The following is a 24,044-nucleotide window of genomic DNA, read 5'->3' as shown; positions in this document are numbered from 1 at the left end:
AATAGCTTTGCATTTTTATTAGAGATGAACAAGCGCCTGCATGCCATGCTTGCAAAAATATGCACTGGTAGAAGGTGCCCCACTGATGTTTGGTCATTGCTGAGTGATGGGTGGCTACAGTATGAGGTGTGCCAGGCCACATGTGGCCCATGGGCTGCAGGTTGGACATGCCTGTCCAGTGATTCATTCGGTATGTTTTTATCAATTATTTTTTAATATTATTTTTCCTTTTTTATGTCACAGAAGTAGAACAATACACTGTTCACAGTGGATTAGAGGAAGCATACAAACGACCTAGGTTCAGTACACAGAGAGTAATTTCCATGAGCCTGAAGTGGTTGAGTATAGGCAGTTTGGTCACCCCTCCTTCCCTTCTAAGCCATTTTTAGACTGTTCTCTGCTCCACTAAAAAGAAAAAGAAAAAAGTAAGAAACACCTTCCATTTTTAAATTAATTGAGTTAATTCTGTTCTCTCAAGAGAGGAACTTCCTCGGAGAAAGGTCAATAACATCATTAGCAAAACATAATTAAGAAAGTGCAGCTGAAGAATCAAGTTAGTGGCCACATGCTTCCCCTGCTAGAGGGGAGGGAGCTATGGATGAAGTGGGGACATCACTGATCCCGTATGCTGAAACCTGCCTCTAGTGAGCACAGTGCTGGGAGGTAACAGGCAGTGTTTGTGCATTGATTTGGCTTGTGGAAAAATCAGAATTTGGGCAAAAAAGATCTCTAGGCCATATATCTCTGACATTTTAAATTCAACATGTACTATATTTGGGTTTTAAGCATTAGATCTTTCACAGCTTTGTGTGACAAGTGTGCATAAAAGGCACAGAATCATAAAATCACTGAATATCCAAGGTTGGAAAGGACCCATAAGGGTCATTGAGCCCAGATGCACTCAAAAAACTGACCATATGTCTGAGAGTGTTGTCTAGCGGATCCTTGAACTCCAGTAGCTTGGGGCTGTGACCTCTGCCCTGGGCAGCCTGTTCCATGCCCATCAGCTTTTGGTAAAGAATCTTTTCCTAACTGCCAACCTGACTCTTCCCTGATGCAGCTCCATTCCTTGGGCCCAGGGTCCCAGAGAGCTGTCACCAGAGAGCAGAGCTCTGCGCCTCCCCTTTGCTCCCCTTGTGAGGAGCTGCAGCCACCATGAGGCCCCTCCTCAGCCTCCTCTGCTCTGGGCTGAACAAACCTCAGCTGCTCCTCATACATCTTGCCCTCAAAGACCCTTCACCATCTGTGTAGCATACTTTGTGTTCCTTGGTTCAAAAATCAGTTTTTCATTACATATTCATTTGTAATACTCAATGTTTTCAATATGTGCTTTGATATTTATTTGCAGCTATGAGCTTGTCTGAAGTCTGAAACAACATAAAGCCTACTAATTCAGCGCACACTCTCCATTTACTTTATCTTAATGAACCCTCTAATCTCTGGGAGGGTTTTATAGAGGGAAGCACAACTAATTTGGAATAATAGCCATATTTTAAAGTTTGGAGCTGTGTGTGTGACAGCTCATAAATACAAAAATCAACAGTTATCTAATCAATTACTGGTGAATTACTGTTGATTTTGCTCTATCAAGTACCACAGGAACAGAAGAATTGCCGTATTTTAGCATAACACTAGACAGACAGATGGGCATATGACTGTTTCTTGCACAGTGGCCACTACCACATTTCAAAGAAAGGATCAACAAAATGATGTAGTAACCCACAGAGTTGGTAGCTCTTCTAAACTTCCAGCAACTGATACCTGATTTATGCCTTCAGTGTGGGCAATGAAAACCCCAAATGTCTTCACACATCTTGACTTTTGAGTATTTGACAGCCTGCAGACCAGCTTTGGAATAAACTCACATCTTGTGCTTTTGGTTTTGATTTTATTTTCTAAAGAAAAGTTAGTGGCGTTTCAGGTATTTACTTGGTTGCTTCAAGAGAAGGACACCTGTATTTATCTCCGTAACAGATACTGGAAAGGCATTTTCGTCACACTAGAGGAAAAAGGGATTTTACCTGAAGGGAAAAGAGATTTTCCTCACACTGATCTATACAGATAATTTAACCGCAGGATTGACAAGAGGGAATTAAGTCAAGTCCATCTCATCTCCCCATTTTGGCATCTCAAACTCCAGTCCTTATTCAATGGGCCCAGAGCACAACAGGGTTTAACGATACAGCTCCATTCTCACTTTTAGTAAATGGGTTAAGACTAACAGCTGATTTTATGTGCAGAAATGACATCTGACAATTGCTAAGCACCATTATTTTCAGTCATTACTATGCAGAATTGTCTTCATTAATCTTATGGGATTTTTAATTGCCCATGAATTTTTTTCCTCCTATGATTCAATTTTCACTTGAGTATTTAATACCGGTAAGACTGTAAACTCTATTAATTTGGTCATGAAGAGCATATCTTGAGATATTCAAGTGCTCTCAGTGAGGTTTTCCTGGTGCTCATTTACACTATTCCAGATTTTATTTAGTGGACCATGATTTTTTTTTCTATACTTTTTTTTTTTTTTTTTTTTTTAAATATGAATTGAATTTGTTTGGCAACACTACTTAGGCATGGATGGCTGATGGACCATTACAAGTCATTTACTAAGGAGAAGGTTAACCAGAGAAATATTCTCATTAACCTGAATCTGATTCTCCTCTTCATTACTGAAAGCTAGATTGTTTTCACTATGAAGGTAAATGTCATGGTTTTGTGGTGTTGCTGTCAATATTCTACATCATAACATGGACTACCTTATTATATGTTCATATGTATATATAATGTGACCCTCATATTATTTTGGATACCCAGTTTTTCACAAAACCCTTGTAGACTCACGAATGGTACACTGTTATCGCTTAACAGAGTGCTTATGTTTTTAAAACAGATCTTCTCATTGTGAGCTGTGTTTCTCAGACTATCAGGTAAAAACCTACTTATTTATTTATTCTGTCAAACACATGATGCCAATATTTCATGGTGAGCACTATGTGGATAGCAGATCAACTTGCTTCTGGAGTCATTAAAAAATGACACGGTTATTCGCCTCTTTTTTCAACTATTCATGAAAACAGACTTCATGCATACCTCCATTTATGTGTGAGGGAGAGATCAGGACTAAAGGAGACCAGGATGTCCTCTATTTGCAGCCACTGGACTTTCCTGCAAGATTCATGCTGTACAGAGAGCTGGAAGTAGTACCAACAATTTATCTGGAGAAACCAACAACACCACCCAGTTACAGGCATTTGACCACGTAAGGATCTAGGTTAAAATTACCTTGGCTGGAGAAGAGGGTAGAAGCAAGGTTACCTCAGCACCTGATGTGTCCTTGATACTCCTAGAAAGGGAGGAAAGCAAGAAGGCATCTGCAGCCTCTTAGGGCTGGGAAGGGACTTTCATCTCCACCCCTTTCGTATCTGTAAGGCAAGAGGGCTCCTCTGGTGGCTTCCCCAGATCCCATTCAAAGGCGTATGGGTTCATGTGTTCAACAGGGAGCCCAGGTACACAACCCAGGGCTGGGCATTTCAGCAACTGCCAAGATTGTGGCTTCATCCCATGTGACAGCCAGCCCGACTCGTTCTCCAGAGAACTCCAGTGACTTCAGAGGAGCAGAGCAAGGTTATGCTCCTGGCTAAGGTTCCCAAAGTCAGTGGGATGTAGCTGGATAAAAGTGCTAAAAGTTCAAAACTGCAACATTTGCTATTGCAACATCTAAAGCTTTTTGTGGACTGATCTGCTGGGGAAATTCTGGTTAGGTAAACGCAGTGGTGTTTTACAATTGACTCTAATGGCCCTAGAAGTCATTGAAAGAATTCTGTACAAAAGCTAATGCTGCTACTCTAGGTATTAACTGGCTCTGGTCCGATAATATTGAGAGATCAAAGCCACCCCTAAGTCTTGCTGTAATTAAAGATAGGTTTCAACTGTTCCTTAAAAGCAGTGAATCTTTTCAGTTCTTTTCTCTAAAAGCTCTTTCTATTAGATGTATTTTGATAGAGAGATGTATTTCTATTAGATGTATTTCAAAAATAGGAAATGTCCCTATTTTTTATTTTTTATTTTAACTAAATGCTCCTATCTATATGTTAAAAAAGAAACCTAACAGGCTTGCAGGCACTGAAAAAAAAAAAGAAAGCCCTCAAGGGGACAGCATTTTGAAATGGAACAGGATTTAAAGTGAGAATTCATGAATATCTCTTTTGCTGGACATGACTGCAAGTCTTGCAGAGATCTGTGGTGCACAGATCAGCACGGTACAGCTGAGAGCCAGCCATGACTGCACAGCCCTCTGCGCTCTACTGTGGTGGAGAAGGAGGGCAGCACTCAGAGTGGTGACTGTGAGCCCAGCCCAGCTCTGAGGTGAGGAAGATGAGGGTACTCCAGTACAGGTGGTGCATGTAAAGGTGCAGAGGGCTGAGGATGAAGAGCAGGTTGTCCACAGTGGTTCCTAAAACACAATCCTGCTCCATGAAACAGGGCCACTCTCAGCTTTTTGGCTTGGTTCTTGATGAAGCAATTCACAACTGTGGGAACCTCTCTGAGCTCAGCACTAACACATGTACCACTAGCCATCTGTTTTGCCTTTTGCTGGTTAGTTCTTTATTAATGTTGACTCTGCAGGTGTCTTCTGAATACAAATCACTGTACTGCACCGCGTATCCCTAGGACAAAAAGCAATTACAGTCACTGCCAAGTTGAAAACATCTATCCTAAAGAAGGTCTTGCAGGTCCAGGGCATGAAGTGTAGCTGTGTGACAGACCAATGAAGAGTTATTCCAGTGCTCCCCTGTAATGCACCTTGGTTCGGCTCTTTTCATCTGACCATACCTTCATCTCACTCTTTCTACACAGTATCCTTAAGCCAATGGATGACAAAAGTCCTAGGAGCTAGGAATTGCCAGCTGCCCTAGGTCCGTAGTCCAGCACAGCAATGACTATGGGGTGGTAGGAAGTATGGCACCACACAAGATACTGGTCTCAATTTGTCTCCCTGATTGAAAGCCACTAAGGCCCAAGAACATACAAAGAAAGAACTGATTGTTCTACTTAACAGAACTTTGGCTGTATCGTAATCGGGTTCATTTCTGCCACTGAGCAGCTGGACAGAGCAGAGACCTGCCACACAAACATACATCAGCTGAAAGCCTGGAAATACTTCTGTGTAGAGATGGAGGGAACACAGCTGCTTGATACAGAAAGCAGATGAAAAAGTAAATGTATGAATAGAGTTTATATGGAGCAGAAGAGGCACAAAATAATGAATGTCATAGAAAATCAAGGTCTCCTGTTTGTTCCTCTGCATAATGCCAAAACAACAGTTTTAAATGGAAGAGGAAAGCAGCACATCCTGAGTGGTGCATTATTAATTTACAATATTAACCGATGCATCAAAATGAAGGATTTAATAAAAATAAAAGTAAAGAAAAGTCTTTGTATGGAGAACAAGAAAAACCTAAACCCTATTGACAGCACCACATGACAAAAAACATGACCCTAACTAACTGCTAGTGGGTTTCATATCTCTTCACTTTAACAATGATCTGAACAAGAATGTAAGATGTGTTCATCAAGTGTCAGTGAATGTCAATGGGTGCCATTTTTTTTCCATATGGAGGAATTCAGTGACACCCCTCTGCTTCACACATGCTTCTATATCAGACAACGTTTCATCAGACTGCCCCTCTGCCGCCATCAGTGGCATGGAATGGAATATTCGTGGGAAGGTTCAGCCTCTCCTGCCGTACCACCATCATCCACCTCAGACATCATGGGCCAGCATAATAAAACAGGAGGCATTACTTCCATAGCAGCCATTGTATGTTTCACAAGACCTCAGTTGCATGCACTACTGTTGTTAATAACATGTTTCTTTTTTGTAGACTGAGCAACAGCAAGGAAACTGGATTTGGCTAGAAACCAAACTGAAGAGGAGTACATTCATTCCTGAGGTAACTCCACCAACCTCCCTAGAACTGCTCCAGAGTTCAGGCCAGCCTTGACCTGTTTTTCTGCAAATTGTATGGCTGGGGAAATGCTGTTCCATCCATCTTTGTTCAAAGTAATAACAAGAGAATTCCAAAGGGTTCAGGGAAGGGTGACAAACATGACTAGAGCAGAAGAAAGCTCTTGTCTGAAGGGAGATTGATAAGGTTGCAGATGTTTCTTTTAGAAATGAGACAAAAATAAGACATTGAAAGAAAAAAAAAAAAGGAGAGAGAGAGAGAGGAGATAATAAATAGTCTAGGAGGACTCATCCACACACTGTGTGTAGCTAAAGGGCCTCTAGAGATCCGTGGCAATGTAACCAAATTCAGGCCCTGCTACCTGTCTCCTCTCCCCTCTGGCTGGCTGCACTGCTGGGCTCTCAGCTTGAGCCTCTTTTAACAGTTGGGTTAAGCAGGCTAAAATACATTACATGTCTTGAGCTGTCCTAGCAGCTCATTGCTGCCACTGAATGAAGAAGCACTTTGCACTCTGCCATTCCTACCACTGGTATTTGCCTTGGGCTCTGCTGATGTGGCCACACTGTGGTCAGAAACATAACATGACAAAGAAACAGGAACAGTCATCTGCTTGGATGGTGACCTGAGCCAACTGACTGTCACTGCAGGAAGCGACAACTGGGTTCCACTTTTGGATACGAGACACTCAGCTTAATTTCTTTCTCTTTCATCTTTTTTATTTTTTTCCCTGCTTGATATAATAAAAAATATCACTCATATACCTGTCTTTAACAATGGCTTTGCTAAGAAGGCAGGTGATAGGACAGTGTGAGATGAAGCTTTTCCAGCTGAAATGAGTCCTATTTCTCTTTTTTAAATACGCATTGGTCCTAAAGGTCTGTAAGTATCCTGGTGCAGGTTGGCTGTACCAGCAGGGCTGGGGCACTGGCTACAGTTCCTGTGCCAGTGTTTTAGTATTATGCAGGCCACTTCTTTTTGGCTAAGAGATTTGATCATAGATTCACTGATTAAGAAGGGAGACAACAGCACAAGGGGAGAGAGCAAATGTGCATCCCTGGGAAAGGCCAGGATCGGGTACCATGCTTCAACCACTGCAGGGAGCCAGCTGCACGAGTGGAGCCCTCAGCACACACCACCTGAACTGAGCACCCTGTGTTCCTACCCAGTGGCCAGCATGAGAAACAGCATCTTGCAAAGTAGTGAAAATGAGTCAGAGCAAACACATTTCATCACACCTTTGCAGAGGGTTGGCAACGCACACGCACTACGTGTTACTGCAGTTCAGTTGGTATTTGGTCACTTGGTGCATGATAGTGAGATACTGCAGCCCCTGCTGGTGGGGACTGAGCCCTGCAGACGAGCATGTGTGCTGCAGGGGGGGCTCATAAGGCTTTTCCTTCTTTTCCTTCTTATGAGGGCATTTGAATTTTAGAAGCTTGTTCTTGTCTTAATGTGAAGGGGTTTGCCCTGATAATTCTTGATAACAGCTGCTAATGGGAACTTTATTCTTAAACTTCCTGTGTTTTGAAGTACCATTTAGTTTCCAAAGCAAACTCAAACTTGTAAGCAATCACAGGAAGAAAACCTACCAGAGTAGCCTCTGCACTGCCTGGCTGATGCAGAACTACTCTCTCTGATGAGCTTTGTAAGATTATTTGTAGCTGATGTGTGTAGCATGGAGACCCAGACACAGAGCTTTCAGTGCTTATCACTTCAAACAAGAAATAAACAACCTCCCCACCAGAAAGAACAGGCTGGAGGTGTGCGAGGCGCTCCCTTCCCTCCTCCTGCAGAGCCTTCACTTTTCATATCAAAGGACCCGGCAGCAGCGATTCCCTGACCGCTTCCCTGGCCCCAGCAATGCTGAGGCCTCCAAAGAAACTGGGGCACCCCAAGTTCAAAGGGAAGCAGCTGGATGGGACACGATCTGCAAACACAGCTCCTTTCATTGGGTTTTAAATTCCCCTTACCATGCCTTCTGCTATCTTTTTATTCTATTTTTTCTTCTCATGTTTCTCACCCAATTAATGTCACTTCACTTGAAATGGTTTGTACAGCTGTTAGAGGAGATCTGGAGAGAGAAACCTGCAAAGTGGGTGTTGAGGTGGTTTTATGGGATGGCCTTCTGCTCTCATGTTCTCAGAGGTCTGCAGGTGAGTTCATCTGAGGATCCCAGGCAGCCACATACATCCCATTTTATGGGAGCCTGACAGCATTTTGGGATGCTCACATGAAAACTGACTATGTGAGTGAACAAAATAATGAAATAGTAAATAGAGTAAAGATGTGTCCAGATCTCGAGTCCTCAGTACAGGAGAGATATAGAACTGTTGAAGTCGTCCAGGGAAGGGCCACAAAATGATCCATGGAAGGAACAGCTCCCCTATGAGGACAGGCTGAGAGCTGGGGCTGTTCAGTCTGGAGAAGGCTCTGAGGTGACCTGATAGCAGCCTTTCAGTATCTAAAGGGGAGCTACTGGAAAGAAGGGGACAGACTAAAAAGATACCCACACTGCTAAGAGCGAGGAGCGTCAGCCATGCTCCACTCCTGCACTATCAGCCCACCTCTGGAAGTGGGTCTGGCCCAAACAAAGGAAGGAAGACAAGTGTAACAGTATGCATTCATACTCTATTAATATTCATAGAACTTGCCTATTTAATGCTAATAGGCTTTTAATGATTTTGCATAGGAGAATGCCTTATTTAAGGAAAAGAGGAGACAACCCAAAAGTTAAAATACAAGGAAAATAATTTAATGTAACTGTGTAGTATGACATTGAAATTTATAATGTAACTTGCACTGACTCAGTTATGAAATGCTCTTGTCCTTATTCTGTTCAGTACAGTTTAGCTCTCAACTGAAAGACTGCTAATAACTGCTCTTCAACATTCTCATTAACAACATTATTTTGCAGCCAATTTTCAGTGCACACCTCAGCTCTGCAAGGGTATCTCATGGTGGCTGTGACCTCCTCATGTTTCCAAATGGCCATCACAGAGGGCGTTTGTGGGCTGGTGGCAACCATTTAATAAGAAATGCTATTGATGGTATGATTTTGAGGTTGTACCACCAGAAAATTCTTGAAAGGCTACTACTGAAATTGAGCTCTTGCAAACAGCCAGTTTTCCCCTGGATAATTGCATTCAACATATTAATATATGAGAAAATGTGGAGCAAAGACAGATCTTGTAGTGCTGTGGTGGTTCAATGCAGGAATACAGGTGTGACTGGGGAAACTGCAGCACTGAGATTGATGGTGTGGCGGGCCATTGTAGCAGCATCGCGTTCTTATCTGGCTGTAGAAATAACAGATCTCATTTGGATTCTGTGTGTTGGGGACTCAACCCCGGGCTGTTTCTGCCAGATGAGTTGCACAGATGTGGAGGTAATGGTTATTGCAGGTAAGGATGCTGCTCTGCAGGGCTGGGGCTTTCAGTCTCTCTGGACTAGAGCAGAAATTCCACTTTCTTGAAGGAAGATAATCTTTTTTTCCTTGTCTCGTCTCTCTCATTTTGCTCTCGACAGATTTCTGTTCTAAGTTCCCTTTTTCTGGCATTTTATTTTTTTGCTGAAAAGAATACGTGCTGTTGAAAACTTTCCAGTCAGCGATACCCGGGGTCATTTAAAAACTTCCAAAAGAGACAGCTCTGCTGGCAGCACAGCATGGGGTCACAAAACCCTCCATGACTGGAAGATGCTTTCAGAGGCCAGATGATGCTGCAGGGCTCCCACGGTGCCAGGAGCGGGCAGTGCACAGCAATTCCTGCAGCAGGAGCACAGCTCACCCCGGGGTTTCCTGAGGCACTGCACACTTGTGCTGGAGTGATTAAAACCGGTCTGGTTTTACAATGAGAAAAGGAGCTTTGAGAAGAAATCCAAAGCAGTGAGAGTTAGTGCTTTGACTCATGCAGCACCTTCTGCTCGTATCTGTAGTCTGAAATCATCACTAACAAACGTGAAATGCATATCAGAAAACTTTGCAGACCTTGCAAGTGAAGTAAATATCCAAAGTAAGTATCCAAAGTAAGTACTCAAGCATTGTCTGTTCGTGTTTAAGGCAACACATTACAGAATGTGCTTTTCTCCAGTTTACAATCTTGAAAATGTGTTAAGTCACATCTGGTACATACTTAAGAATTAGATCCAAAAGCACACACCTGTGATGACCTCAAAATCCCTCTAAACACTTAAATTTACAAGTGCAAAACAAAGAAACCACTTGGTGCCTACATAGGCTTTTTTTACTGATTGATACAAAAGCAACGAATCTTTCCAGCCTTCTATAAATTACTAAAAACAAAAACAGTCATATAAAGTGCTGACCAGGTTTTCCTCAAAGCTCCAGAGCAGCAAGGATAAAAACGAACCCACACTCTTGGAAGATATCAACACAAAAACCAGCTAAAAGGGAAACAAAAATCTTAAAATCAACTCTCTTTGATGGTTAAAGTTGTTAATCTCAGATGGTAACCCACTTCTGGACTATGAATAGACTCAGATTTTCAGTCAGACAGTGGTGATGCACTGGCACAGGTTGCCCAAGGAGGTTGTGGATGCCCCATCCCTGGAGGCATTCAAGGCCAGGCTGGATGTGGCTCTGGGCAGCCTGGTCTGGTGGTTGGTGACCCTGCACATAGCAAAGGGGTTGAAAATGGATGATCATTTCAATGCAGGCCATTCTAGGATTCAAACCACGTGATAGTGTCACTAATGGGAAAGGGTCACAGGACATCTGTATTTTTACTACTTTACTTTTAGATTTCAGCCAAACTATGAAACTGTGAAACTATGGCTTCTGGTGCTACCTCTTGTATGTTATGGACTTATATATTCTTCAGCAGCAATACTTCAGCAGCAGGGTCTTGTAGATTAATGCAAATTTTCACTCTGTTAAAATCCATAGATTGATATGAACATGTATTTATTTGTTCATGTATTTATATGGAAGGAACAATCTTACCTATTCAGATTCTTTTCATCTGTCTTTTTCATCAATAAATGCATTAATTTACACTGAGTTTGTTCATAATATTTTTTTTGTTATTATCACACTGAAATTCTTGCAGAAATGTTCCTGGCTAAACTATTGTATTTCTGCTCCAAGCTGGAAGGAAACAGGAGGAGGAGAAGGGAGAATGACTCTCCTCTTCCTCTTGCAGTGGGTGAGTGTCCATTACCCATCCTGGGATGCTGAAGATCTTGACGCAGATCAGACCTTCCTACTTTCTAACTCAGCAAGAGTGCATCCAACTACTGGACACTGGCTGAGAAGGACTCCTTGAATTTCCCCTAATAAAATCATTTTATATTGCCATTTTAGATAATTATACATTGACGTAAGTATCTCACTCCGCTTTTTCTGAGTCTCAGGTGAAAATGTTTTTCCTCCAGCTTTTCTCAGGCTTTTAAATCTATTTGTGGGAAACTTCTCAAGGTCTCGTGTTTCCCTGATTGTGCAAAATCAAACATCCTGAACTCCTAAACCTGGAGAGAGAGAATATTTTCCATTCAGCCTTGGAAATTATTATTATTATTATTATTATTATTATTATTATTATTATTATTATTATTATTATTACTATTTTGCTCAATTTTAAGTGCAGCTAAGAGTTAGATAATTCATTCCTGAAGGTTGTCTTCTCATGGAGTAATTGATGTACAAATGTTAGCACATTAAACAAACTCTGCTGCAGACAGCAGAACTGTAAATAGACTGGAAAGAAAAAAAAAAGCTGGGAAATGCCTGCCATGAAATTAATTATGTGTTTAAATAAGAGGAACTGATTTCTGCAAAACCATGAGTGCTTTTTAATCTTCCAGAGTAGATCGGAGATTCAGTCCTCAAGTGGAAGAAATCCTAGAGGGCAGCTCTAATGAGTCAGTAAGTAAAGCACATGGGCTGGTGAATAAGAAGGCAATATCTGTTTTACAAATACATAGAGACAGCTGTATGTCTGTAATGCATTCACCATGCAGCGGTATGGCACTCACACAGCAGCACTTTGGCCCCCTGTCTTGAAGGATATTCAAATTTCACTGTTATCGCAGCGTATTGCATGTCCTGCTTTGTGTTACTGCACACTCAAAATATCACCCAGGCTTGTAATTGGTGCGTGTCAGGGTATTTCTTTACACTCATACAAGCACAGGTCAGATTTTCAAAGTGTGTCAATATGTCAGGCTGGCTGCATATGAGTCAATGGGACTAAGTTCTTTTATACCAGCTAAGGATTTGGTCGTGCGTATTTAAAAATAGACTAATGAGGGAAGGACCCATCCACCTACTGAAAGGTTTTGTGACCTACTTCTGCAGCTCTCCTCTTCGTTGTTCAGGAAAGCTCTGCTGGGTTTCTGCTTCTTAATCTCCTTGGCCTCCCCTAAATCGCTCACAAAAGCAACTTCCACTGGAGAGAGAGACAGCTGTTTCTGCATATATTAATAATATGCAGCTCTATAAATTATTAATAAAAGTTACCAATGACTTTGAGTTATGGTGCAGTAATTCACGCTTAGCTATTTAGATGGATCTCAGCCTTCATCCTGGTGTTCCATTATGCACCTGGTATGAATGATTATGTTGGAATTGGGATTGTTGTTTCTAGTTGCTGAAATTTAGCACTGTGCATATTGGACTGGATCACAGAGATGATTATAGCATGCCAGTAAAGCTTTGCACACCTCATGGATGGATGCAATCAAAGCAATTGATTTTTCAGATCGGTCAGTGACAGCTCTGGGAATGCTGGTGGTCATGGACTGAAAGAGCTTAGTCCTCTGCCATGATAGGCTGGTCCAGAAAGGTGTTTACATGTATTTAAACACATGTGCAGACATTCTGGTGGATCCTATGAAGTATTCAGCATGGAGTTAGATCTGGCAGCTCCTCCTGTGATGGATATGGTCACTTTGTCATTTTTCCATGTGCTTGCTCCACTGGGAAGTCACCTTTCTCTCTCATGTGCCTGTCCAGTGTTTCGGTGACATTTGTGTTTGTGCGAGCTCTATCAATGAAAAGTACATTTGTGAAAAATAAGATTGTTGGAAGGAAGGGAGGAATGGAGGAAGGAAAGAGGGAATGAGGGAGGGAGGGAGAGAGAGGAGAGAAGGGGAAGGAGGAAGAAAGAATAAGAAAGAGGGAAAGAAAATTGAGAATCTGGGGGCTCAGTAAATTGCCCACGTGATAGAGAACTGAAGCAGAAATGCAATCTTGCTTAGTCATCTGCAGACAACAGAACATGTGTTTGTTTACCCCCAGGTGATTCACTGCATACCAACATCAGTCAAAATGGATCAGAAGGATCAGTCCTGAAAGGTGCCTATTTGTTAATTACAAAGGGATCCCAGTATGAATTTCTCAGACATTGCTGTCCGTGCTCTAAAGCTCAGGGAGATGAGGCCTAGCCTTTAAATACCAGGTTTCTCTGCCCTCTAATGTGCGGTGTTGGGGTGACCGTATATAGCAGACATTTTATGTGCTCTATCTTTGGGGCATGTGAAAGGCCAAAGCCATCACTAACTTCCACTTCATCTACAGATACTGAGTGTTAAACTCTATCCTCAAAAAGTGGCTGTGCGGTGCTGAGGTGTGCAGAGGTGTATAAGCATCAGAGCAGCCTTGGTCCTGGCGCTAAGGGGAGGTGGAGAGCGCTTGGGTTGTCCCAGGTGGAAGGAGAAGCTCCTGGTATTAAGATCTGCGCTGCTCCTCTTCGGAGGAGAAAATGGGGCCTCAGGAAGGGCTTGGTTCCTTTGTGCTGCTTTCTGAAAGCCGGAGTGAAACAAACCTTTCAGGGGAAACAATGCTAATAGAGTCATCGCTTTGGCACATGAGACCGGCTGGAAAGAAAGTCTGCTAATCCCCTCTATAGTCCCTCTATTTATACCCTTAGGCAGCACACAAACTGGCCAAGTACAAGAACAAAAGCTGACTAGAAATATCTCCTGTGACCGTTGTTCTCACGAACTATTATCCCCTTTATTAAGGATCAGGCTAAGAACAACCTCTGTTAAGGACAATGTTGTGCAAAGCAATGTGATTATCATGCTGATTTAGGTGAAACCCGGCCCTGTTGCTCTCCCTCGGCCCCCGCTGCTCCTTCCTCCTGAGGAGAAGACTGTGGGGAGACCTGTCGGTGCCTGAAGGGGCTGTGAGACAGGAGGGGACTGGTTCTTCAGCAGGGTCTGTGGTGGTAGGACAAGGGGAAATGGCCTCAGACATAAGGAGGGGAGGTTTGGGTTGGATATAAAGAAGTTTTTTTATAGTAATGTGAATGAAGCACTGGAACAAGTTGTCCAGAGATGTTGTGGATGTCCCATCCCTGGAGACATTCATGGTCGGGCTGGATCTGTTTAGCAACCTTGGCAGCCTGATCTAGCTGTGGTGTTCCTGCTCATTGCAGGGGAGTTGGACTAGATGACCTTTAAAGGTCCCTTAGAATCTAAGGATTCTATGATTCTCTGATCTTCTCTATTTCCTCTTCAGAATGATACTTCAGAAAGTGCCTAGGCCTACATCTGAGGCTGACCAGGGCCACATGTTGATGTAGTGGTGCTGTATTCTTACACGTCTATAGGATGTCATGCCTGAGGGAAACCACCAGAGTGGGGTGGTAAAGAACAGCTGCTGTGATGCTATTGTGTGCAATAGCTATAGAGTAAAAGTATAGTTGGCCCTCTTTCTTTGCAATACCAAGTAAAAACCAGAAGCAAAAGAGAAAGTAAAGGTTTGGGAATTTTTGCCAAATTGTCTCATTCAGGGATTTAGAAGTGGATGAAGCAGGTGGTTCTGATTCTTGTAAAAGCAAGACAAATCAGAGTAGGTTTATTAGATCATATGCACAAGTCAGGCAGTGCTGAGTCTGGAGGAAGGAAAAACAATCCACCTCAGAGCTCAGGCATACTTGTATCTCCTTTCTGGGTGAAGTATGTGGAAACTGGAGATCCTGCTTTACATTGTGCTGAAGCCTGTCTCTTTGGATCTATCTGTCTGAATCCACAGTTGGTCTCTTGCTCATCAGATGAGGAATGATCCTTTCGGAGGGTGTTGTACAGAGCCTCTAATGTCTGCGTAGGAGCTACAGGGAAGAGAACAACTGGGAATGTCCTGATATTTCTCTATTAAAATAATAATAATAATAATCAACTTAAGTATTGATTAATATTTCCTTTCTCTGAGAATTCAGCTTTCACTGAAGAGGGATACCTGGAGAGTGGAAATGGTCTTCACAAGCCCTACCTTCTGCCTGCATGTACCATCCCCTGGTACTGCTGCTGGTGCTGGTTGGGTCTGTAATGAGGCACTTTGACTCACTGATCCTGAATAAGACTGAATATATGAAAACAGAAGTAATTTTTAGCCAGGTTGGTGAGCTGCATCAACTTCAGAACACACAAATGTATACAACAGACTCCATTTGGATAACTGGTTTTGCAAAGATCTCGTTTTACCCACAGGATGCTGAGAGGAGTTTGCTAAAGGGAGACACTACCTAAAGAATAAGGGTACATTAATGACTTTAGTAAAGCCTTACACAGTAATGAAAAACAACAACCCAAATCACCAACTCAGTTCAGTCCTCAAAAATATCTGTAGCTTGTCTAATTCCTTGGGTTTAATACAAAATCAGCAAATGATATCTCAGTGAGCTGTGCATACCTGCTTTTGTATCTAAGAGCGCTAAAGGCCACTGGGGAACTAGAGCAGTCATTGTCTTTCATTCAGTAGCAAAACCTGTTTACTTTTCTTGGTCTCAGGTCCTTAGGACAGCCCAAATCCAGCTTTCAGTAAGACATTGTTTGCTCTGCTGTGCTGTCAATAAGATGTCATTACTTAGGGCTGCAAGGTAATAAAGGATTTGTTAATGGCTCCTCTTGAGGGTGGTGACATTTTTTCCCCCCCCCTTACTGACCACTGGGGGAACAAATTGGGAACAGACTGACAAGGATGACAAGGAAAGAAATTGGATTTTATTTATTAATTTCTTTAATTATTTTTAGTTAAAGCACAAGGTTTTAACAAGTGCAGGCCTTTTCTTCTTTATTATTAATATGTAGTAGGGTGTGAAAAGAGTTTTATAATATGCAGTGTGCTTTAGCATACATACCTGTTAAAGAGAATACAGTAGGTAAGTGTTGTGAGCTGCAGAAGGTCCGTCTGTTGCTAATTCTGAAGCATGGCAGAGGAGAGGCAGACCAGTGTTTGCCATTCCTGGATGTAAACAAGCAGTTACTAATTAACAGCAGATATGGAAAGAATTTCTTAGCTGTTGCTCTGAAGCATTTGACAGCACTGAAATGGGGTCTCTGTGGCTGGGGAAGGAGCTGCCCTTGCCCTGCGGCCTCAGCCTCCTACCACAGCCTCCTGCAGATCCTCCCTCTGACTTTGTTCCCGTCCCAGCTGCACGGCAGACATCTGTTGTTGCCACGCGTCCCAGTCTCCTTGCTTTTTTCAGATGCCAGGTCACAGTTTGCTTTGGCAAACCCGTAAGTAACAGTGCCATATTCTCTTCGAAACCATGCTTAATAGACAATAGTGAAGGGCCCGATTCTGCCAGTTTGTAGCTGCCTGTGTGATGTCCTGTGTAGTTAAAGTTATGAACAACCAGAGGGCTTGTCTGAACTTGAAAACTCATTTGGATCAAGGTGAAGCAAAAAGTCAAAGCACAATAGCTCTGCCTGAATAGGGACATTCACAAGGCCAAGACCAGGTGCCAAGACTAGCCCTGAAGTCATACAGAGCACTCTTAAAGGCACAGTGTGGCCCATTCCAGCTAACCTGAAGAGAAGATCTATCACGAGGCAAATAACTTTAACCCCTGGCTCACCACTTGGTGAGCTTTCAGCTGTATAAACTGCAAGAATCTGACAAACTCTAAAAGCCACGGATCCTTGGTGCTGTAGATGGACATTTGGGCTTCCCATTGAGTGGGAGGGATCAGTCACCACTTCCCACTCCAGCAGAGAACGGACCAAAAGCAAGGACCCTGCAGGGCCCTGGTCACAGAGGCTTAAGTGTAATTGTGCTCGTTCAGAGTAGGCAGACTGGTTTAGAGAATGACTGCATGAATGAGCACAGTGCGGCTGTAAGGGGAGACTTCTTACTTGGGTCCAAATGAGATCACACAAGAACAGGAAGGTAAGACGATAGCTGGCAGGTGCATGTGGCTGGAAGCACAGCTTTTTTATCCACTTGTCCTGCAATGTCTGCCCAGGAGCACAGAAATTGTTTGGGAGGCTTACATGAACATTAGATATATATATAAATCCTTGATATTGTGTTGTAATGCTGTCATCGTTGGATGTGATTTACTTATTGTTGCACAACTTAAGAATTTGCCTTTTTCCCTCCCTGTTTTCTCTTCACGTGCCAGAGGTGGATTTTTGGTGCCCTCCCCTCTGCTTGCTGTAACAATGAACTTAGTGGGATTTTCTCTGTGGTCTGATGGTCTGTGTTGTGTGCTTTTTAGTCCTCTACAGCATTAGGAGATCGGTGTGTCTTAACATGTTTACAGAGAATGGTCTACCTTCATATTGCTGGATGGGAGAGTTTCTTTGTTGTTACTGGAAATGAATGTCTTTCATAACGAGGCAGGTCATGAGTTATGTGCTTCACAGCTGGCAGAACACCCGTCAGTGTGTGCGTGTGTGTTTTGGAAAGAGGGCAGAAGGTATGTGCTCACACATGCACTTCTGTAACCCTACATAGTTACAGTGCTAGAGCAGCTTGGGATAAGTACAGAATCGATTAATATGTTCTAAAAGCAAGAGAAGAGATTTAATTTCTTTGCATCATTGCTGACTGATAAAATGTAAATGTAATCCCAGTTTTTAGCATTGCTTATACAGGATGACTATCAGAGGATGTAAAACAAAAGAACTTTTAAAGGCTCTTCTTTTGATGCACTTCCAGGTTGTAAGTATGAATGAATTTGTCACCTTTCCTGGCAAATGTTCATAACTTTTACCAGCCTATTAAGATACATTATTTTCTTGTGTCAAAAATATTGTCCCAAGCCATGTGGAGGACTAACTACATCTGTATCTTTACAATGCTTTTTTAAATCTGTTATTGATGCACAGTACAAATGGAAATGTAAAAGGGGGAAAAAAGCCAACAGTGCTCGGTGTAGATGGTGAACCTGCCTTGCTGATACCTTTGCTGAACTCTCCTGAGCTGTGCATAGTGAACAGGCAGGGTGTACCAGGTGGGGCAGAGCACAGTGTGCTTTGATCTGGCACGTACGCTTATCCACAATAAAAGCAGTTCATCTATTCTGGGACAGAAACAACTGAAACTAAGCAGGCAACATCAGAAGTAATGCGCTACTTTGGCTATCTGTCTAGCTATCAGCAAAATTCTAAGCTTGTTCTTTGAAGGGTTTTAAATGTATGTCAATAAGGATTTCAAAACACACTGTCATCATACAGATTTAGCCTGTGATTATGCTATATCCTTCTTCCTGTAGAAAAATAACTCTTTATTATCAGTCGTGATGAAGCAGCTTTTGGTTTTGGTCTGATTTAAAACCTAATTGATGCAGGGGTGTCTCTGTGGAAGAGGAGGAGTGGAATGGCTCGGACACTGGCATAGCAAAGAGGAAGAACTGGAGTGGAAGCAGAAGAGACGTGATGACAGTCTGGACAGATGAGACACAGAGAGTGAGATTTGGAAGTTGGTTTAGTTGCACTGTGCTGGTCGCCTCTGTTTCAGACCAAATGAAGTGGCTGCCACGCTGGAGGCTGCGCTGTCCTGTACCACCGCTTCCTTCCAAGGCTGCATAAGGAGCGCAGCATCTGACCTGCCTGGAGGTGGGAACATCTCACATACTTGATTCAGATGAAGGAATAAATGAAGACTCTGAAACACAACACAGGGCTTATCTTGACAGGAGTGAAAAGGTATAAAGGCCTAAACTGTTTATTTGTATGAGAACATAATGGTCCTTGTCATCGACTTGGGGTTGAAAGGAATGACTTCCATCCAGAGGATGGAGAAAAAATGGGAGATAAATTACAGCAGCAGTAACAGTTTAATGGCAAAAGATTGAAAAAGAGGGAGAATATGGAAATTAGACAGTGATGATGTTCTAAGAATTTAAATGTGGCTTTGGCAGCAGCAGTATCATTTGTACAAAAACAAACAAGGATAATCAACAACAAATGCATTATTATTTTAAAATAGATTTTATTTAATGACAATAAATATAAATTGCAACGTTCAGAAACTAATAGCAAACATTCTTAGAAAAAAATACAAAAAAATACATTCTTACATTCTGAATTTTATCAGCATACACAGCATCTAAAACAGTGGCAATGGCCTGCCATTTATGTTGCTCATATCTTACTTTAAGGTAATGAAATGGTGACTGACTCAAATTCATCCTGACTTCATCGGACCTGTACACAATGTAAAAATAGTAAAACTGATCTAAAGTTTAAAATCAACATTAATTTTCCCTTCAAGCAGATCTTTAAACATTATTAAGGTGACCTAGTCCTGAAAAAAACACCAGTATGTTGGCAATTGCCCCCACCCCACATTTGCACTTTGTTCCTATGCCTCCGCAGAGCTCACTGTCGGAGGTTTCAGCAGCTGGAGGTAGAGGCTTATTTACATTGCACAGATTAAGAGGTTTAGGCACTTTGTGCTGTCAAAAGCACTGCGTATATGGCAAAATGAACTGAATTCCTGATGCGGTGTTTTTTGACATTAGGTGTTATGGCTACATTAGCAAGTAGCATGGCACTTGGGAAGCAAATAACTGAGCAAAATGTTGATGCTGAGAAGCTGATGTCCATGAGTACTCACTGCTCTCTGCACACTAGCTCTGGTTTTAGAGCTGTGCACTAAAATGTTTGCCAGAGAAAGGTATACCATCATGTGCATACCTCGAGTCTATCGCCTGGTTTGGCTCAAGACATTAAGAATCCAGTTCATGAGCTCTGAGACCAAGCATGAGCCACCACCCAGAAAGTGGGGGACAGGTGGAAGACCAGTTTCGAGCACACTCCTGATCTAAACAAAATGGTAATATAGAAACTCACCAGCATTCCCCAGGTCGTGGCACCAAGTCTGATAGAGTTCAAGAGGTGTTTGAACCATACTCTCAGACACAGGGTTTGAATTCTGGGGGGTCGTGTGGGGGGACAGGTGCTGGAATTGATAAGATCCTTCCAACTCAGGACATTCCACGATTCTAGGTGGTTAGGAGTCTATTGCAGGAGACTAAGCCGTAGATAAATACACCTTGCTGTTATAGCGTGTTTTTATTTACTTTGTTTTTTCCGGGCCACCTCCCCTTCAAGCAGCGCTTGTTATAAGGCGCAAATGGGAGGCACAGGAAGAAAAAAAGGCTCAGAATACCGGGCACTCCTGAAAGTCTGTTTTAAGCTCTGCTGCTGTTCACATTGTATCCCTAGGCAAGGCATTTAATTCCTTTGTTTCTTTTTTTCTTGTCAAAGAGGGCAATCAAAGTTTCCGTAAGACCAAACAATTACCTGAGATGGCCCATTTCGTGATCGTTATTTTTTGCCTTCATCACACGAAACCTCTTTGCAAGCACCAGCCCTCCCAAACGGCACCTAAGAGTGTGTTTAAGGCACTTTGGCACCGTGATTCCCTACGGGGAGATGGAAATGGCACTTCCCAGCTGAACACTGCTGCTAATTGGAAAACACTAGTTTATATATGAGGAAATGCCAACTTGAAGCCAAAATCAGAAGCTCTGAGCTTGCATGGAGCTGAGTACTTCATCAAAGCTATTCCATGAAATGGTTTTCTGGACAAAATTTTGGTACAAAGCAAAGCTTGGTATACTGCCCAGTGACAGACAGGCAACAAGCACTAACTGAGACACAAGAAATTCCATCTGAGCATAAGAAAAAATCTTTCTGTATCTATGAGGGTGACAGAGCGCTGGCACAGGCTGCCCAGATCTGTGGGGTGCCCTCCTTGTCATTATGGAACAAGGTCATACCAGTATTGGAGTGATATATTTCAACAAGAAGTCCTGTCTTGTTTAGAAACTACTGAGTGTTTGTCCATCCATCTGCCAAATTTATACTTGGTTCCTCATAAATGTAAAGACTTGTTATGATTTTTGGCAACAAAAATAAATGTCAATGAGTGGAAAGGAGCACCAGTTTATCATGGCTCTTGTCAGTAGTTGTTTACGGTTATAATCTTGTTTTTCTGTCCTGCATCTTTTCATCTTCAGGTAATATCCAGCAGTGGGTTTTCTGGGCAGTTTTGAAAGCAAACTTCACTTCTTCACTGTCAGAAATGTAAGTCTTCCATGGAACCTCCAAGTTTCTGCCCTTCATCTTTCAACCTTTGTCTGATTTTTGAAGCACGCTTTCCTCCCATTTTCTTCTGTGCAATCATTTTGCAAAGTTGTGCTTAGTGAAAGCTTGTGTATCACATCTGCTGAAATAATTCCCTTCATGTGTTGCCTCTTCTGGTTCATATGTTGCCATTTCAAAGGCTGGGCCTGAGGTACACAGAGCAGTATTTCTTAGTTCTTCTACAAAATTCAGATGTTTGGCTCCTTCTGTTTATTAATGGGATAAAATACAACTTACCAATGCTACTTTGTTTCTGCAAACAAACTTCTTAATATGTAAAAAAGCTACGCAAATATCTGCCTAAGTATTGTGCATATGAATTACATTTAAGAGTACAAAACTACAAACCCAGCAGTAATCATCTGGCTTACAGACTGCAGACGTACTTTGGCCATTCTTTCAAGGTCTTGGTTTTCACAATTCATAGGGATTGGTGCAGTAGAACCATTTAAAAGGAAAGCAGGTTAATAATCTGGAACATCATTGCTACAGGAGCTCTACATACACGTTTACCCTGTAATTCCTGAACTCCTAGGATGCAACTGAATCCAAGACAGCCAAGCAGATCCGCAGCATAATGTGAAGATGATTGATGGCTCTGGCAAGTTCATCCACACTTGTAGCATCTTCCTGATTATTTAAAGTTTTGTAACACAGTAAGTGCATATTAAATGGTTTATTCCAATCTGCAGCTTCAATAGATTCATGGTCTTTTCCAAATTTAATTTATCATATAGCGTTGCACCAGAACAGGTCCGGCTGTGCATTCTTTCTGTGTTAAAATCAGGGAAGACAATGACTGTGGCACAGGCAAAACCACTACAATTATTCATTTAGTTTATGAAAATAATTTTAACAGTCATTACTTTTACAGCTGAGAGACCTTAAGAGTCTGTGCTTATTCAGAACAGAATGGCCAAGTGAGCTAGTGAAGGTACACTGGGAGAAGATAAAATAACTGAGTTTTCCACTTGCTCCGAGTACAGTAAAGTCAGTTTTTATGCACTGATTTTAATTCTCCTGTTAACGCAGAGGAAGACAAACAAGACAGGCTTACAGTCCTGCTGTTTCTTGTGATCCAAGCCCATGATTAACTGAAATATCTTGTTATCCATTTAAGTCTCAGTATGCACTTCTAAGTCAGCAAAGCACACAAGACTGTTCAGTAAGTCAATTGCAACAGCTTAACAGTATGGCTGCAAGTTGCATTTTCCTTCTCTTTCCTTCACGTTTTGGCTTTTTCTTCTTTTAGATGGGGTTTGCATCACCAAATAATCAAAGCTCCTTCAGAGAAAGTGGTGGTGTTCTTACAACAAGTAATTCTTGCTATTACAGTTTTTTTTTTTTTCAAGTTCAGATTTACTGGCTTGTACCTAAATAAAGAGGGAAGCACTCTGTACATTTCAGAGTTGATCTACATTGTTTTAAGATGATAATTCTTACTTTCAGATGTTCAAAAGCTAATAAAGCTGGCTTAAAAAAATGGGTGACTGTAAACTGAGTCTCAGTGGTTGCTTTTGCCTAAGGGAAACAGGCAACAGAGCAGGTGACAGCTGCAAGAAACCGCGTCTAGTAAGGCAAATTCATCCAACACATTTGATCAGCTATTGGTAATGCCTGGGCAGGTACTAGCTGGTTAAAAACTGCTCCTCCGTATAAAAAAGTCCTTATTCAGTTTTAGGCCGGAAAGTGCTGTCCACTCCTTCGATTATTTTGTCAGCAATTTTCCCTATGGTTTTTTTCACAACTTTGAGGTCGTTCTCATGCAGGATTTTCTGTGTCAGGTACTTCTCTCGTTTGACCTTGCTCTTGATCTCTTGTGACACATCCGGGATGATGTAGGAAATAATAAACTTCACAAAGTATATGACATGCTGGGGAAGGTGCAAATGAAAAGAAATGTCACTTGGGTTGAACAGGATGTTATTATAACTAGTATATTGAAATGCCTCCCTATTTCTTAAGGCTGTGAGCGGGCTTTGTACCAGTATCTACCACAGTGGAGCAGCATCCTAAAAAGCAGAGATGAATAGAATAACTGCCTGATAAACAAAACTTTCTGATTTTCTAATCCCGATGCTACTAATGACTTCTCTGCTTGCTCTGGGGGAACCCTGGTGCCCAGTGCTTCCTTTCCCCCCACCCTACTGTGGAAATATTGGTTACAGATCTTCTTAAATTGTTTCACGTTTGTCCAAATGCCTCCAGGGCTGCAGACATTCCTCTGCTATGGAACTGTGCTCTAGCAAGATGCACATTTCTGGTGACTTCAGAAGTCCCTGGATCAGGCACTAAGAGCATTTTATAATGAAAGAATATCTGGTATTCCTTTCCTTTGATCTTGGGCTGGCTCCCATCTTTCCTAACATCACATTGTTGCTGCACGGGAGAGAGCAGTTGCCCTTTAACCAGAGTCTCATCTGCAGGCTCACCTCTTGCAGTGTCTTACACAGGTCACTCAGTGCACATGTGCTGTGCTGTATGTATTCACAAGGCAAGGCACAAACCTCTAAAAACATAGATATGTTTGGTGCAACTATCCCTTCTATTTCTGATACCGACAGTTTTTGAGAAGAGAAACTGCAAACAGTGGGGCAATCCTCAATGGATGCCATCACTTCAGAGACTTTTTCTAACAGTGCTACACTTAATTTACCTCTCCTGAGCCCACGCCAGCACCACTGCACACTAAAAGCTCTGACAGCTGTGCCTGAACAGAATGTCTTC

The 24,044-nt window shown here is 42.2% G+C and overlaps 1 protein-coding gene and 2 long non-coding RNA genes across 3 annotated transcripts in view; 2 read left to right on the top strand and 1 right to left on the bottom strand.

Moving 5' to 3' along the window:
• Positions 1-2,555: 2,555 nt before the first annotated feature.
• On the top strand, positions 2,556-10,992 carry LOC116653108. The gene is made up of 2 exons (XR_004306471.1): positions 2,556-5,960; positions 9,501-10,992. It is a non-coding gene; the product is annotated as an uncharacterized LOC116653108 (long non-coding RNA).
• Positions 10,993-14,249: 3,257 nt separating this feature from the next.
• Positions 14,250-21,109, top strand: LOC107309827. The gene is made up of 2 exons (XR_001553348.2): positions 14,250-17,106; positions 18,512-21,109. It is a non-coding gene; the product is annotated as an uncharacterized LOC107309827 (long non-coding RNA).
• The window catches only part of ANO6 (anoctamin 6), a 63,384-nt gene continuing 58,478 nt past the window's right edge, over positions 19,139-24,044 (bottom strand). The window contains exon 20 of the mRNA XM_015854917.2: positions 19,139-23,191. Coding sequence (XP_015710403.1) covers positions 22,985-23,191 — 207 coding nt within the window. The 3' untranslated portion in view covers positions 19,139-22,984. The remainder of the gene's footprint in view (positions 23,192-24,044) is intronic.

Source organism: Coturnix japonica, chromosome 1, assembly GCF_001577835.2.
Source record: "Coturnix japonica isolate 7356 chromosome 1, Coturnix japonica 2.1, whole genome shotgun sequence".
Taxonomy (NCBI): domain Eukaryota; kingdom Metazoa; phylum Chordata; class Aves; order Galliformes; family Phasianidae; genus Coturnix; species Coturnix japonica.
This window is presented reverse-complemented; position numbering and strand designations above follow the sequence as displayed.